This window comes from Papio anubis, chromosome 5, assembly GCF_008728515.1.
Source record: "Papio anubis isolate 15944 chromosome 5, Panubis1.0, whole genome shotgun sequence".
NCBI classification, from domain to species: Eukaryota; Metazoa; Chordata; class Mammalia; order Primates; family Cercopithecidae; genus Papio; species Papio anubis.
Window position 1 is genome coordinate 34,516,623 of NC_044980.1, and position 15,585 is coordinate 34,532,207.

The 15,585-nt window shown below is 38.5% G+C and overlaps 1 protein-coding gene across 5 annotated transcripts in view; it reads left to right on the plus strand.

The window, feature by feature from the left end:
- The window catches only part of SPEF2 (sperm flagellar 2), a 203,019-nt gene that overhangs the window by 121,352 nt on the left and 66,082 nt on the right, over nt 1–15,585 (plus strand). For all 5 annotated transcript variants that reach the window (XM_017959489.3, XM_017959487.3, XM_017959490.3 and 2 more), the window contains 2 exons: nt 3,308–3,435; nt 3,518–3,656. In XM_017959489.3, coding sequence (XP_017814978.2) covers nt 3,308–3,435; nt 3,518–3,656 — 267 coding nt within the window. The remainder of the gene's footprint in view (nt 1–3,307; nt 3,436–3,517; nt 3,657–15,585) is intronic.

Genomic DNA, 15,585 nt, shown 5'->3' on the forward strand with positions numbered 1-15,585 from the left:
CCATTCCTGCTCTAGCCTTGAGAGCAAGGCTGGATATGTGGATCAGGGAGTAAGAGAAAGAGAGGAAGAGCCCTCAATCACGTAACTTTTTTTTACAGTATATTGTCATAATTGTTCTATTTTATTATTAGTTGTTAATATTTTACTGTGCCTGATTATAAATTAAATTATATCATAGGCATGTATGCATAGGAAAAAACATAGTACACATAGTACAATCCGTTCCCAGATTCTGTCCCTTCCTCCCTCTTTCCCTATGTCATTGCCTTCCCTGAAGCCAGTCTCTGCCATAAGAAAAATAGTGAGAATGTAGTCTGTCCTTCTCCAAAGAGGATAGCTAGGACTCAGTGGAAATTACAGAAAGACAAATTTCTGCTCAACAGAAGAAAAAGTTTTCCAGTAACATGAGTTGTGAACATTGAAGGAGGCTGCCTTGAAATTCTGTGCTTGATGCATACATGAGGTCCACAGGGAGATTAGATAATATATCTCTAGCATTTGGCATTTCTTGATTGGAGAGGAAATTAGCCCAGATGACCTTTAACGTCTCCATGTGTAATTCCCTGAGTAAATAAATGCACAGCCAATAAAAATATAATAAATATAATATGGATCCTCAGCTTTATTAATTTAGATTATTTCTTGGTTTTGATTGTTTATTTGCATTATTAAAGAAAATATAAAAGAAAATTTCTGATTTTCATGAAGCACACAGGAATGAAAGAACCTTCTAAATGTAATCAGAGAAATAACTCATCATCACCCTGACATGAACACTAGGTGTTCTTCATGCTAGGCAGTTTCCTAACTGAGACAAAATATGTCACCTGTGATGATTCAATTTATTCATTCAATAACTATTCCTTGAGGGCCAACTATGTCCCAAACACTATGGTAATTAAAGAAAAGATGGCATGAGAGGACTTCAAAAAGCTTGTGGAAAAATTGAATTAAAAGATAAAAACTTAAAAATAAGCCTTATTTCTCAACATAAGCTTCAAGTTTAAGACACTTTTGTAGGAGATAATGCCAACAATGTGGTCCATCCTTAAGGAAATGAGGGTCCCGAGAGTTGAACCATGTCAATGCAGTCTTTTTTACGTTATTTGTTTAAAAAAAATGGGTATCCTTTACAGATATTTCAAGATTAGGAAACAAAAAGAAGGTAGATGGAGCCACATCAGAAATATAAGGTGGATTGTATTAGTTTGTTTTCACAATGCTATAAAGAAATACCCAAGACTGGGTCATTTATAAAAGAAAGAGGTTTAATTGACTCACACAGTTCCACATGGCTGGGGAGGCCTTGGGAAACTTACGATCATGGCAGAGAGGAAAGCAGGCACATACTACATGGAGGCAAGTGAAAGTGTGTATGTGTGTGTGTGAAGGAGGAATTGTCAAACACTTATAAAATCATCGTGTCACATGAGAACTAACTCACTATCATGAGAACAGCATGGGGAAAACCCACCACATGATCCAATCACCTCCTACCAGGTCCTCCCCTTGACACATGGAGATTATGGGGATTACAATTTGAGATGAGATTTGGGTGGAGACACAGAGCCAAACAATATCATGGATGCCTAATGATTTCCCATCAAGTGTTTTACAAAATTGCTCTTGTTTGATGAGGGGAATGAGCAGGAGAATTGTGGTGGTGGAGAACAACTCTCTGGTGAAGCTTCTCAGTTGTTTTTCTGCTAAAGCTTTAGCAAACTTTCTCAAATACTCTCATAATAAGCAGATGTTATTTTTCTTTGGCCCCTCAGAAATTTAACAAACAAAATGCCTGGAGCATCAAAAAAAAAAAAAAAAAAAAAAAAACTCTTGACATGACCTTTCCTCTTGATACAGTCTGCTTTTACTTTGGCTGGACCACTTCTATCTCTTGGTAGCCATTGCTTTGATTGTGCTTTGTCTTCAGAATCATACTGATAAAGCCACACGTCATCTCCCATTACAAATTCTTTGAAGAAATGCTTTAGAATCTTGATCTCACTTGTTAACAATTTCTATTGAAAGCTTTGCTCTTGTCTGCCACTATTCTGGGCACAATGGTTTTGACATCCATCTAGTAGACAGTTTGCTCCACTTTTATTTTTAGTCAGAGTTCTGTAAGCTGAACCAATTGAGATGTCTGTGGGGTTGGCTATTGTTCTGCTGTTAATCATTGGTCCTCTTCAGTGAGGGCACAAAAAGTTAATTTTTTCTTTGAAAATTGATATGAATTGGTCTACTGCTACAGTCTTCATCTTCAACATTATCTCACCTTCTTAAGATCAGTTAGTAAACTGCTAATTTCTTTGGAACATTGTGCCCATAAACTTTTTGTAAAGCATCGATGATTTCACCATTCTTCCTCCCAAGCTTCACCAGCAATTTGATGTTTGTTCTTGTTTCAATTTTTGCAGAATTCATGTTGCTCAGATAGGGGTTTTTTTCAAGCTGATATCTCATCTTTCTCAGTGTCTGAAACTACATCCTATTCAGATGTGTTCAAATATTGAATTTCAAAATTCATGCATAGTTTTTTCATAATGTGCATTTTTCATAAACTTTTTGAAGAGTCTTCTTATAATGGTAAACAAGACAATCAGTTTCTGGCTTTATGGAACTGCCATTCTAGAGGTGAGTACAGACAAGTAAATGATGATGTTACAATTAACAGCATCAGTGTTATGATGGGAAAAGTACAGGATGCTAAGGGAGAACTTCAGAACCTCAGTGTGTGACCTTGCAGACTTGTTGTATCTGGGAAGGATTTCTGGAATAAATAATTTATTTTAAGATAGAATTTCACTCTTCTTGCCCAGGCTGGAGTGTAATGGCACAATCTTAGCTCACCGCAAGCTCTGCCTCTCAGGTTCAAACAATTCTCCTGCCTCTGCCTCCCGAGTAGCTGAGATTACTGGCACATGGCACCACACCTGGCTATTTTTTTGTATTTTTAGTAAAGACAGGCTTTCATGATGTTGGCTAGGCTGGTCTAGAACTCCTGACCTTACGTGATCTGCCCACCTTGGCCTCCCAAAGTGCTGGGATTGCAGGCATGAGCCACCGTGCCCGGCCCCCCAATTTCTGGAATAAATAATATCTGGGCTGAGACATGGAGGATTATTTGGAATATGAATTTGCTGTAGTAGGGACGTGGGAGAGAAGAGGAGCAAAAAGTCTCACAGGGAATGCTTTAGGTAGTTGCAGTTGCATCTTGACCTTTTTGCTTGGGACTATTTCTTTGACTTTATTATTCAGAAGAACTTTCATTTTGAAGTAAAAATTTCTATACTTTACAATTTAACAGGAAATGCCTTCGTTTTTAGTACCTTACTGGGAACTAATAGAAAATTCCTATATAAACACCATCAAAACAGTACTCAGACATCTGAGGGAAGACCAGCATACTGTGCTTGCTTACTTATATGAGATTAGGTAAGTAAAGTTTCCAAAGTTAGAATTTTACAGTTTAGAGGCATGACATATAAAATTTATCTCATTCTTTTCATGTCTACAGAACAAGTTTCCAGGAGTTTCTAAAGCGTCCAGATCACAAGCAAGATTTTGTAGCTCAATGGCAGGCTGATTTCAACTCCCTTCCTGATGACCTGTGGGATGATGAGGAAACAAAGGCTGAACTACACCAACGAGTGAATGTAAGGAAATAGTGACCTGTTGGGACAGGGTTAGCTGACTTTCATATCTTGTCCTGCAAAACCCCAACTCATTTGCTCCTTACTTTTGTGAGGTAGGAGGATGAGAAAGAAAATGGTTTGAACTATTAACCAGCTAACTTTCAAGAGTAGCGGCTTTCCCGTACTTTGAGTTTAGAATTAGAATACCATAGCAACACTTCTGGAAAGAAGGGCCAAAGTCCACAGTGCAAGCGCATTCTTGGCATCTGTCTTGTAGATTTCTAGTCCCTTAGTCCCTTTGTGAATCTATGTAACTGTGTTTACGCCTGGTGTTAATCACATTCCTGCCTTGAGCACAGTTACACATTTGGTTGATAGCAAGGAGAAGGGGAATGAGGGAATGACATGGAAAACCTAGAATTGCCTCTGTTGAATAGATCTCTTAAGGGCTGGTACTAAATACTACACGTCTTTGTATCTTTAGCAAGCACAATTCCTGGTAATGCTCCAACAAGCACAATGACAAGCAGATTTTCGTAAACTCATGAATGAATTATATTACCCTGATGCTTTAGAAAGGGGCCTCTGATGTACAAAAAACCTAATTTCATTCTCTTACCCTTCATCTTTCCTTTTAAATTGACAGTCCCCCTTATCCCATCAGAGGGGTACTTTGCTACTACCTTAAGTATAGATTACTAATAGTCAAAACTGATTATGACCTAAATATTGATTTATGTAATTAAAACATTGCCAATCTCAAACCCATACCCCATTCATTTGCTCAATAAATACTTATTGAGCACCTATTATGGTCCTAGCACTATTAAAGAGGCTAGGGATTCAGCAGTGGACAAAATAAATCTGTGACCACACGGTGTTTATATCCTTGTGTCCAGGAGACACAGAATAAACAATAAACATATAAGCATATAGTGAATGTGTCCTTAGTCATAAGAGCTATGTAGAGAACAAGAAAGCAGGGCAAGGGGAAAAGAAAGTTGGATGTGCCATTATGTAAACAGTGGCTGTGGAAAATCTCACTGAGAAGGTGGCATTTGAACAGACTGAAGACAGAAGTGATTGGGTAAGCCATGTAAATATTTGGAGAAAGGGTGTATGAGGCACAGACGAAAGCAAGAGCAATGACACTGAAGGGGGAGGACACTTGATGTGTTTGAAGAACAGCAAGGAGGCTGGTATGTCTGGAGCAGAGTGAACTAGGCAACAGTTGACTGATGATAGGGTCAGAGAGATTGTTAGGTAACCAGATTACCTAAGGCCTTGGAGGTTATTACAAGAATATTGCTATTGATCTGAGTGAGAACGGGAAGCATTGCTCTCTGGTTTTAAAAGAGTCTACAGTAGAGTAAAAACAGCAGGAAGACATGTTGGAAGACCAGATGGGAAGCTTCTGCAATGGAAGCAAGACATCATTGTGGCTTGGGTGATAGGGTGGGTGCTGAAGGGTTTATCCCAACAGGTATTCAAATATCCTGGTAAAATCAAAGTATTTTGCCTATTCATTGACACTCCTCAAAGAGTAATTAATATCTATATAAACTCTACAATTTTTTTTTTCTGTTTTCTTTTTTCCTACCTATTCATAAAGCCAGCCTTCCTGCATACTTCTTCCCCATATTATTCAGGTGATTGTTGGCAGAGAATGAGAAGATTTGGAAATTTAAAATATCTTATTTGGGATTTCCTTTTTCCTAATTCCAAATGCAACATATTTTTATTGTAGGTAAATTAGATAATAAGAAGCAAAATTTAAAATGACAAATCCCTAATAGTCAATGGTGGTTGCTACCTTGGTGCACATCTGCATGTCTTTCCAGATAGTTTTTTCAAAAATTTGATAGCAAAATATGTATTGTTTTGTAACATTATTTTTAAATCAATAGAACATGTTTTCTTTTTCAATAAACATTCATCTACATCATTTTTATGACTAAAAGATATGACTAGTGGACTATATCATTTATTTTACAGTCATTTATTTCTATGTTTAGTCACCATCTTATTAACAATTTCTTGAGTACCAACGTTTTATTACAGGGAATTTTACAGTAAAATTTCATCCAGCTAACTATTGACCACATCTTTAATTATTTCCATGGGCAAACATTTTTAAGTGAAAATTGTTTAAGATTATGCTTATTTTTAAGGTTTTTAAAATATATTAAAAATTTACAATTTGAAAATTTACACAGTAATAACTTGTAAATTTTATGCCAACTAACAGATTATGCAAATATCTGATTTGTACATTATAAATTATAAAAATATTTTAAATCTAAATTTTTAGATTTATATCAAATATTAGATTCTTTTTTGTTAATCTTTGCCAATTTAATGGGTAAAAATATGAATATATTCCTGTAATTTACATTTTTTCTTCAATTTACAATTGAAGTTGACCATTTTCTCCTGAGTTTAATGGCCATTTATTTTCCTCCTGCTGAAATCTGTTTGTGATTTCTGCCCCTTTTTATGATAGAGCATGCTCTGTTTCTTACTGACTTCTAAGATCCTTTTATGTATTAAGGAAACAAGCCATCTGTTGATCATATAATACATATATATTCCCAGTTTGATGTTTGAAGTGAGTTTTAATATGCAGAAGGTTTTCTAAGTTTATATAGATAAATAAGGAAATTTCCTTTATAGCATTTTTGTGATCAATTAAAAAATACTTCACCCCAAGATTATATAGAAATGTAACACAATTTTTAATACTTTTATAGTTCTTTATTTTACTTTTAAATATTTAAAATATTATGTTACTTTGATAGGAATCTCATTTAATTTTTTTTCAGAAAGTTAATCCAATGATGTGAGAAGACTCTAAAATATATTAACATAGACTTACATTTTATATATATATATAAATGTATATATATATATATAATATGTGGATATTTAGCTACATGGTTAGATATGGTGGACACAGTCACTTTTATTTTTCTTCACTTATTATTAGGCATGGAAGAATAGAAATAAATATAACTTCAAAAAGAAGCTAGAAAATAAAGCTGAGGAAAGGAGAAAGGAATTAATGAGGATAATTCTTAAAAACTTGGAATTAAATTTAAATTTAAAATTTGGCAAATAAAACATATTAAACTTAAAATTCAATCCAGGTGATAAAGGCAGATAAACCTCTAGAAAGAATGGTCAAGGGAAGAAAAATAAACTTTGAGTAGAAATTTGGATATTAGAAATTATCCATGGATACTGGAGAACAACATACATAATTTCTACTTGGAAGGTTCGGTAAATTTTGGCCAAATCAACCTTATCAAAGACATTATAACATTTTTAGCAGTGGATCTTCAGCAACAGTATACAGTAGAGAAACTTCTGAAGTCAAGTTAAAACAAATAAATAAACTTGCCTTTGTTTCATTCCTTATGACCAAACTAATTAGATTTAGTATAAATCCTTGTATCACATTTATTTTTAAAAGGGTACAGGTACAGGTAATTCTGATTGAAATAAGCACTCTATTCTTTTTTTTTTTTTTTTTTTGACATTTTTATAGCTACATGATCTTGTAAAAACTGGTGAAAGTAAGCGAAAAACTTCTGTGACTATTACATTTCTATCCATTTTCCTTGCTATGGTTTTTTATTTTCATCAATTTTAAGGCAGCAACAGTAATAACTAATTGCTGAGCATGCACTATGTTCTGGCACTGTCTTTTTCATCCCCACAACCACCCTCTGAGGCAGGTACTAGTAATACTCGCATTTTATAGATGAACAAATATGGTAAAGAAGCCAACATAGTAAGCAGTAGTGTTGGGATTCTGTGCCCAAGTCGCCGTGTTCCTCATTATGGTATAAAATCTTTGTGTCCAAAATGTTTTTGTCTTAAATTTGACTGCTATCTTATATAAATACCATAAACCTTGCTTTATTTTTAATTTGTATGTGGTCATATAAGTTTCCACACTGACTTTTTGGTGTCATTTCGTTTTATGTATCTCTAGTAAGCACCACATAAGTTGAATGTGAGTTTTTACCCAGTGGAAAGTCTTTACAACTTTTGTAAGAATAGAAGTTTTTAATGATTTAGTCTGCATGATCTTCTCAATTAATAGTTATGAATCTCTCTCTTAAATACATCTCTGATTTATATATTTAGTAATTCCCTAATTCTTGCTAAATAAAATGTGAAAACCAGCAATGCCTCTGGGCAAGTTCATAACAAAAACTCATTGCTTTAATCCCTTTTTACCCCTGATAATATTCCTTGTTCTTCAATTATTCCATTCCAATCCTATTAAATTAATAGAGAGGTTCTGCTGTTGCATTGTTCTCATTTTGTCCATTACAAAACTGAGCCACAGACATGATGTTAGTTGCAAAGGTTTCACACCGAGTCCGTGGGAGAAAAAGAACTAGAATCAAGGTCGCCCTGCTTTTGTGCTTTTTCCTCTGCTGTGTCCTCTCTTTTCTTTAAAAAATATATAAAGAGGAGAATTGCATGAACCTGGGAGGTGGAGGCTTCAGTGAACCAAGATCACGCTCAGGGCACATTCCAGCCTGGGCGACAGAGTGAGACTCTGCCTAAAAAAAACCAAAAACAAACAAAAAAAACTGGATCATCATGGCAGATACAAGGCAGGACTAGATTACAACTCTGGACAGAGCAGTGTGTGGAGGCTTGCACTGTGAATTTTAGCTCCAGATGAACTGCAAGAACAAACCAGCAATCCCGAGAGGACTCACAGACCCTCTAAAGGAGGCAGACTGCTCCTGCGGGACCTGGGAGACACACCAAATACTATGAGTGCCCCAACTGCTAGTAAGTGGGAAGGGAGACCCTCCTCTCCCGAACACACCCTCACTGGAGAAACTGAAAGTCTGTTTGCAGAAGAAGTTTCTAACCTTACCTGGAGCTGAGTCAATTTCGAGGGCTGAGTGAAATACAGGGGTAGAGGAAGTAGCAGAAAGGCACTGGGAGCTCACTGGGTGCCCCAGCAGCCCATTCCCGCCTGGCACCACAGGGTTCCATCGGGAGGGTGGCCAAAGAAGCAGGGGGTAAAACTCCACAGGGAGAAGGATATCTGTAGCTGAACCTTGTAACAATTTGAACTGGGCAAGAAGCCTCCTGGCCAGAACTCGGGGGAGGGTGCACATCTGGTGTGCAGACTCCACAGGTGGGGGAAGACCCAAGCCCTTTTGTTTCACAGCTGGGAGGTGGGTATCCTTGAACAAGTTCTCAAGCCCATCTCACCCACTGCCTGGAAACAGACTCGGGGCTGTTGGCAGAAGCCCGGTGGGAGTGAGACCGGCCCTTCGGTTTGCATGGAAGCTGCATGAGGCTGTGACTGCCGGCTTTCCCCCACTTCCCTGACAACCTACATGACTCAGCAGAGGCAGCCATAATCCTCCTAGGTACATAACTCCAGTGACCTGGGAATCTCGCCCCCATCCCCGACAGCAGCTACAGCAAAACCCACCCAAGGAGAGTCTGAGTTCAGACATGCTTAGCCCTGCCCCCACCTGATGGTCCTTCCCTAGCCACCCTGGTAGCAGAAGACAAAGAGCATATAATCTTGGGAGTTCTAGGGCCCCGCCCACTGCTGGTCCCTATCCACACTACTATAGCTGATGTTCTCTGGAAAGCACCACCTCCTGGCAGGACACCAACCAGCACAAAAATAGATCATTAAACCACCAAGGTTAAGAACCCTCATGGAGTCCATTGCACTCCCCCACCACCTCCACCAGAACAGGCACTGGTATCCATGGCTGGGAGACCCACAGACAATTCACATCACAGGACTCTGTCAGACAACCCCCAGTGCCAACCTGGAGCAGGGTAGACTTACTGGGTGGCTACACCCACAAGAGAGACAACAGTCACTGCACTTTGGCTCAAGGAAAACCACATCCATAGGAAAAGCGGGAGAGTATTACATCAAGGGAACACCTTATGGGACAAAAGAATCTGAACAAGAGCCTTCAGTCCTAGACCTTTCCTCTGCAGAGCCTACCCAAATGAGAAGAAACCAAAAAATCAGCCCTGGTAATATGACAAAACAAGGCTAACACCCCGAAAAAAATCACACTAGTTCACCAGCAATGGATCCAAACCAAGAAATCCCTGATTTATCTGAAAAAGAATGCAGGAGGTTAGTTATTAAGCTAATCAGGGAGGCACCAGAGAAAGGCAAAGCCAAATGCAAGGAAATCCAAAAAACAATACAAGGAGTGAAGGGAGAGATATTCAAGGAAATAGGTAGCTGAAAGAAAAAACAAATAAAAATTCAGGAAACTTTGTACACACTTTTAGAAACCTGAAATGCTCTGGAAAGTCTCAGCAATAGAATTGAACAGGTAGAAGAAAGAAATTCAGAACTCAAAGACAAGGTCCTCAAATTAACCCAGTCCAACAAAGACAATGAAAAAAGAAAAAGAAAATATGAGCAAAGCCTCCAAGAAGTCTGGGATTATGCTAAATGACCAAACCTAACAATAATTGGTGTTCCTGAGGAAGAAGAGAATCATAAAAGCTTGGAAAACATATTTAGAGGAATAATTGAGGAAAACTCCCCCAGCCTTGCTAGAGTCCTAGACATTCAAACACAAGAAGTACAAAGAACACCTGGGAAATTTATCACAAAAAAATCATCGCCTAGGCACATTTTCATCAGGTTATCCAAAGTTAAGACAAAGGAAGGAATCTTCAGAGCTGTGAGACAGAAGCACCAGGTAACTTATAAAGGAAAACCTATCAAATTAACAGCAGATTTCTCAGCAGAAACCCTACAAGCTAGAAGAGATTGGGGCCCTATCTTCAGCCTCCTCAAACAAAACAATTATCAGCCAACAATTTTGTATCAAGCGAAACTAAGCATCGTATATGAAGGAAAGACATAGTCTTTTTCAAATGACAAATGCTCAAAGAATTTGCCATTACCAACTCACCACTGCAAGAACTGCTAAAAGGAGCTCTAAATCTTGAAACAAATCCTGGAAACACATCAAAACAGAACCTCTTTAATGCATAAATCACACAGGACCTATAAAACAAAAATACAAGTTAAAAAGTCAAAACAAACAAACAAAAAAACCAAAAGTACACAGGCAACAAAGAGCATGACGAATGCAATGGTACCTCACTTTCAATACTAACATTGAATGTAAATGGCCTAAAGGCTCCACTTAAAAGATACAGAACTGCAGAATGGATAAGAGCTCACCAACCAACTATCTGCTGCCATCAGTAGATTCACCTAACACATAAGGACTCACATAAACTTAAAGTAAAGGGGTGGAAAAAGGCATTTCATGCAAATGGACACAAAAAGTGAGCAGGGATAACTATTCTTATATCAGACAAAACAAACTGTAAAGCAACAGCAGTTAAAAAAGACAAAGAGGGACATTATATAATGGTAAAAGGCCTTGTGCAACAGGAAAATATCACAATCCTAAACATATATGTACCTAACATTGGAGCTCCCAAATTTATAAAACAATCACTAATAGACCTAAGAAATGAGACACACAGCAATGCAATAATAGTGGGGGACAATAATATTCCACTGACAGTACTAGACAGGTCATCAAGATAGAAAATCAACAAAGAAAGAATGGATTTAAACTATTCCTTGGAACAAATGGACTTAACAGATATATACGAACATTCCACCCAACAACCGCAAAATACACATTCTATTCAACAGAGCATAGAACTTTCTCCAAGATAGACTGTATGATAGGCCGTGAAATGAGCCTCAATAAATTTAAGAAAATTGAAATTATATCAAGCACTCTCTTAGACTACAGTGGAATAAAACTGGAAATCAACTCCAAAAGGAATCTTCAAAACTATGCAAATACATGGAAATTAAGTAACCTGCTCCTGAATGAGCATTGGATCAAAAACGAAATCAAGATGGAAATTTAAAAATTCTTCAAACTGAATGACAATGACACAACCTACCAAAACCTCGGATACAGCAAAGGTGGTGCTAAGAGGACAGTTCGTAGCCCTAAATGCCTACATCAAAAAGATCAAAAGAGCACAAACTGACATTCTAAGGTCACACCTCAAGGAACTAGAAAACAAGAACAAACCAAACTCAAACCCAGCAGAAGAAAGGAAAAAAGCAACATCAGAGCAGAACTAAATGAAATTAGAACAACAACAACAACAGAAATACAAAAGACAAATGAATCAAAAAGCTGGTTCTTTGAAAATAAAATTGATAGGCCATTCTCAAGATCAACCAAGAAAAGAAGAGAGAACATCCAAATAACCTCACTAAGAAACAAAACAGGAGATATTACAACTGACCTCAGTGAAATACAAAAGATCATTCAAGGCTACTGTGAACACCTTTACACACATAAACCTGAAAACCTAGAAAAGATGGATATATTCCTGGAAAAATACAACCTTCCTAACTTAAATCAAGAAGAATTAGATACCCTGAACTGACCAATAACAAGCAGCAAGATTGAAATGGTAATTTAAAAATTACCAACATAAAAAAGTCCAGGACCAGATGGATTCACAGTAAAATTCTACCAGACATTCAAAGAAGAATTGATACCAACCCTTTTGATACCACTTCACAGTATAGAGAAAGAAGGAACCCTCTCTAATTCATTCTATGAAGCCAGCATTACCGTAATACCAAAACCAGCAAAGGACAACCAAAAAAGAAAATTACAGACTGATATCCTTGATAAACATAGATGCTAAAAATCCTTAACAAAACACTAGCTAACCAAATCCAACAACATGTCAAAAAGATAATCCACCATGATCAAGTGGTTTTTATACCAGGGATGCTTTAACATACACAAGTCAATAAATGTGATACACCACATAAACAGAATTAAAGACAAAAATCATGTGATCATCTCAACAGATGCAGAAAAAGCATTTGACAAAATCCAGGATGCCTTTATGATTAAAACTCTCAGCAAAAATTGGCATACAAGGGGCATACCACAATGTAATAAAAGCTATCTATGACAAACCCACAGCCAACATAATACTGAATGGGGAAAAGTTGAAAGCATTCCCTCTGAAAACTGAAACAAGACAAGTATGCCCACTCTCACCACTCCTCTTCAACATAATACTGGAGGTCCTAGCCAGAGCAATCAGACTAGAGAAAACAATAAAAGGCATTGAAGTCAGTAAAGAGGAAGTCAAACTGTCCATTTGCCGATGATATGATCGTTTACCTTGAAAACCCCAAAGACTCCTCCAGAAAGCTCCTAGAACTAATAAAAGAATTCAGCAAAGTTTCTGGATACAAGATTAATGTACACAAATCAGTAGTTCTTCTATACACCAACAGCAGCCAAGCAGAGGATCAAATCAAGAACTCAACCCCTTTTACAATAGCTGCAAAAAAAAAAAAAAGAAATACTTAGGAATGCCTAACCAAGGAGTCAAAAGATCTCTACAAGGAAAACTACAAAACACTGCTGAAAAAAATCATAAATGACACAATGACACAAACAAATGGAAACACATCCCATGCTCATGGATGGGTAGAATCAATATTGTGAAAATGATCATACTGCCCAAAGCAATCTACAAATTAAATGCAATCGCCATCAAGATACCACAAACATTCTTCAGAGAATTAGAAAAAACAATTCTAAAATTCATATGGAACCACAAAGAGCCTACATTGCCAAAGCGAGACTAAGCAAAATGAACAAATCTAGAAGCATCACACTACCTGATTTCAAACTATACCATAAGACCATAGTAACCAAAACAGCATGATACTGGTATAAAAATAGGCGCATAGACCAATGGAACAGAATAGAGAACCCAGAAATAAACCCAAATACCTATAGTCAACTGATCTTTGACAAAGCAAACAATAACATAAATTGGGGAAAGGACACCCTATTCAACAAATGGTGCTGGGATAATTGGCTAGCCACACATAGGGGAATGAAACTGGATCCTCATCTTTCACCTCATACAAAAATCAACTCAAGATGAATTCAGGTCTTAAACCTAAGACCTGAAACTAAACATTCTACAAGATAACATTGGAAGAACCCTTCTAGACATTGGCTTAGGCAAGGATTTCATGACCAAAAACCCAAAAGCAAATGCAATAAAAGCAAAGATAAATTGCTGGGACTTAATTAAGCCAAACAGCTTTTGCACGTTAAATGGACAGTCAGCAGAGTAAACAGACAACCCACAGAATGGGAGAAAATTTTCACAATCTATACATCTGACAAAAGACTAATATCCAGAATCTACAATGAACTCAAATCAGTAAGAAAAAAACAATCCCATCAAGAAGTGGGCTACGGATATAAATAGACAATTCTCAAAAGAAGATGTACAAATGGGCAATAAACATATGAAAAGATGCTCACCATCACTAATGATCAGGGAAATGCAAATCAAAACCACAATGTGATACCACCTTACTCCTGCAAGAATGGCCATAATGAAAAAAACAAAAACCAGTAGATGTTGGAGAGGATGCGGTGATCAGGGAACACTTCTACGCTGCTGGTGGTAATGTAAACTAGTACAGACACTATGGAAAACAGTGTGGAGATTCCTTTAAGAACTAAAAGTAGGAGGGCGGAGCAAGATGGCCGAATAGGAACAGCTCCAGTCTCCAACTCCCAGCGCCAGCGACACAGAAGACCGGTGATTTCTGCATTTTCAACTGAGGTACTGGGTTCATCTCACTGGGGAGTGCCGGACGATCGGTGCTGGTCAGCTGCTGCAGCCCGACCAGCGAGAGCTGAAGCAGGGCGAGGCATCGCCTCACCTGGGAAGCGCAAGGGGGAAGGGAATCCCTTTTCCTAGCCAGGGGAACTGAGACACACAACACCTGGAAAATCGGGTAACTCCCACCCCAATATTGCGCTTTAAGCAAACAGGCACACCAGGAGATCATATCCCACACCTGGCCGGGAGGGTCCCACGCCCACGGAGCCTCCCTCATTGCTAGCACAGCAGTCTGTGATCTACCAGCAAGGCAGCAGCGAGGCTGGGGGAGGGGCGCCCGCCATTGCTGAGGCTTAAGTAGGTAAACAAAGCTGCTGGGAAGCTCCAACTGGGTGGAGCTCACAGCAGCTCAAGGAAACCTGCCTGTCTCTGTAGACTCCACCTCTGGGGACAGGGCACAGCTACACAACAACAACAACAACAACAACAAAGCAGCAGAAAACTCTGCAGACGGAAACGACTCTGTCTGACAGCTTTGAAGAGAGCAGTGGATCTCCCAACACGGAGGCTGAGATCTGACGGACAGACTGCCTGCTCAAGTGGGTCCCTGACCCCTGAGTAGCCTAACTGGGAGACATCCCCCACTAGGGGCAGTCTGACACCCCACACCTCACAGGGTGGAGTACACCCCTGAGAGGAAGCTTCCAAAGCAAGAATCAGACAGGTACACTCGCTGTTCAGAAATATTCTATCTTCTGCAGCCTCTGCTGCTGATACCCAGGCAAACAGGGTCTGGAGTGGACCTCAAGCAATCTCCAACAGACCTACAGCTGAGGGTCCTGACTGTTAGAAGGAAAACTATCAAACAGGAAGGACACCTACACCAAAACCCCATCAGTACATCACCATCATCAAAGACCAGAGGCAGATAAAACCACAAAGATGGGGAAAAAGCAGGGCAGAAAAGCTGGAAATTCAAAAAATAAGAGCACATCTCCCCCGGCAAAGGAGCGCAGCTCATCGCCAGCAACGGATCAAAGCTGGATGGAGAATGACTTTGACGAGATGAGAGAAGAAGGCTTCAGTCCATCAAATTTCTCAGAGCTAAAGGAGGAATTACGTACCCAGCGCAAAGAAACTAAAAATCTTGAAAAAAAAGTGGAAGAATTGACGGCTAGACTAATTAATGCAGAGAAGGTCATAAACGAAATGAAAGAGATGAAAACCATGACACGAGAAATACGTGACAAATGCA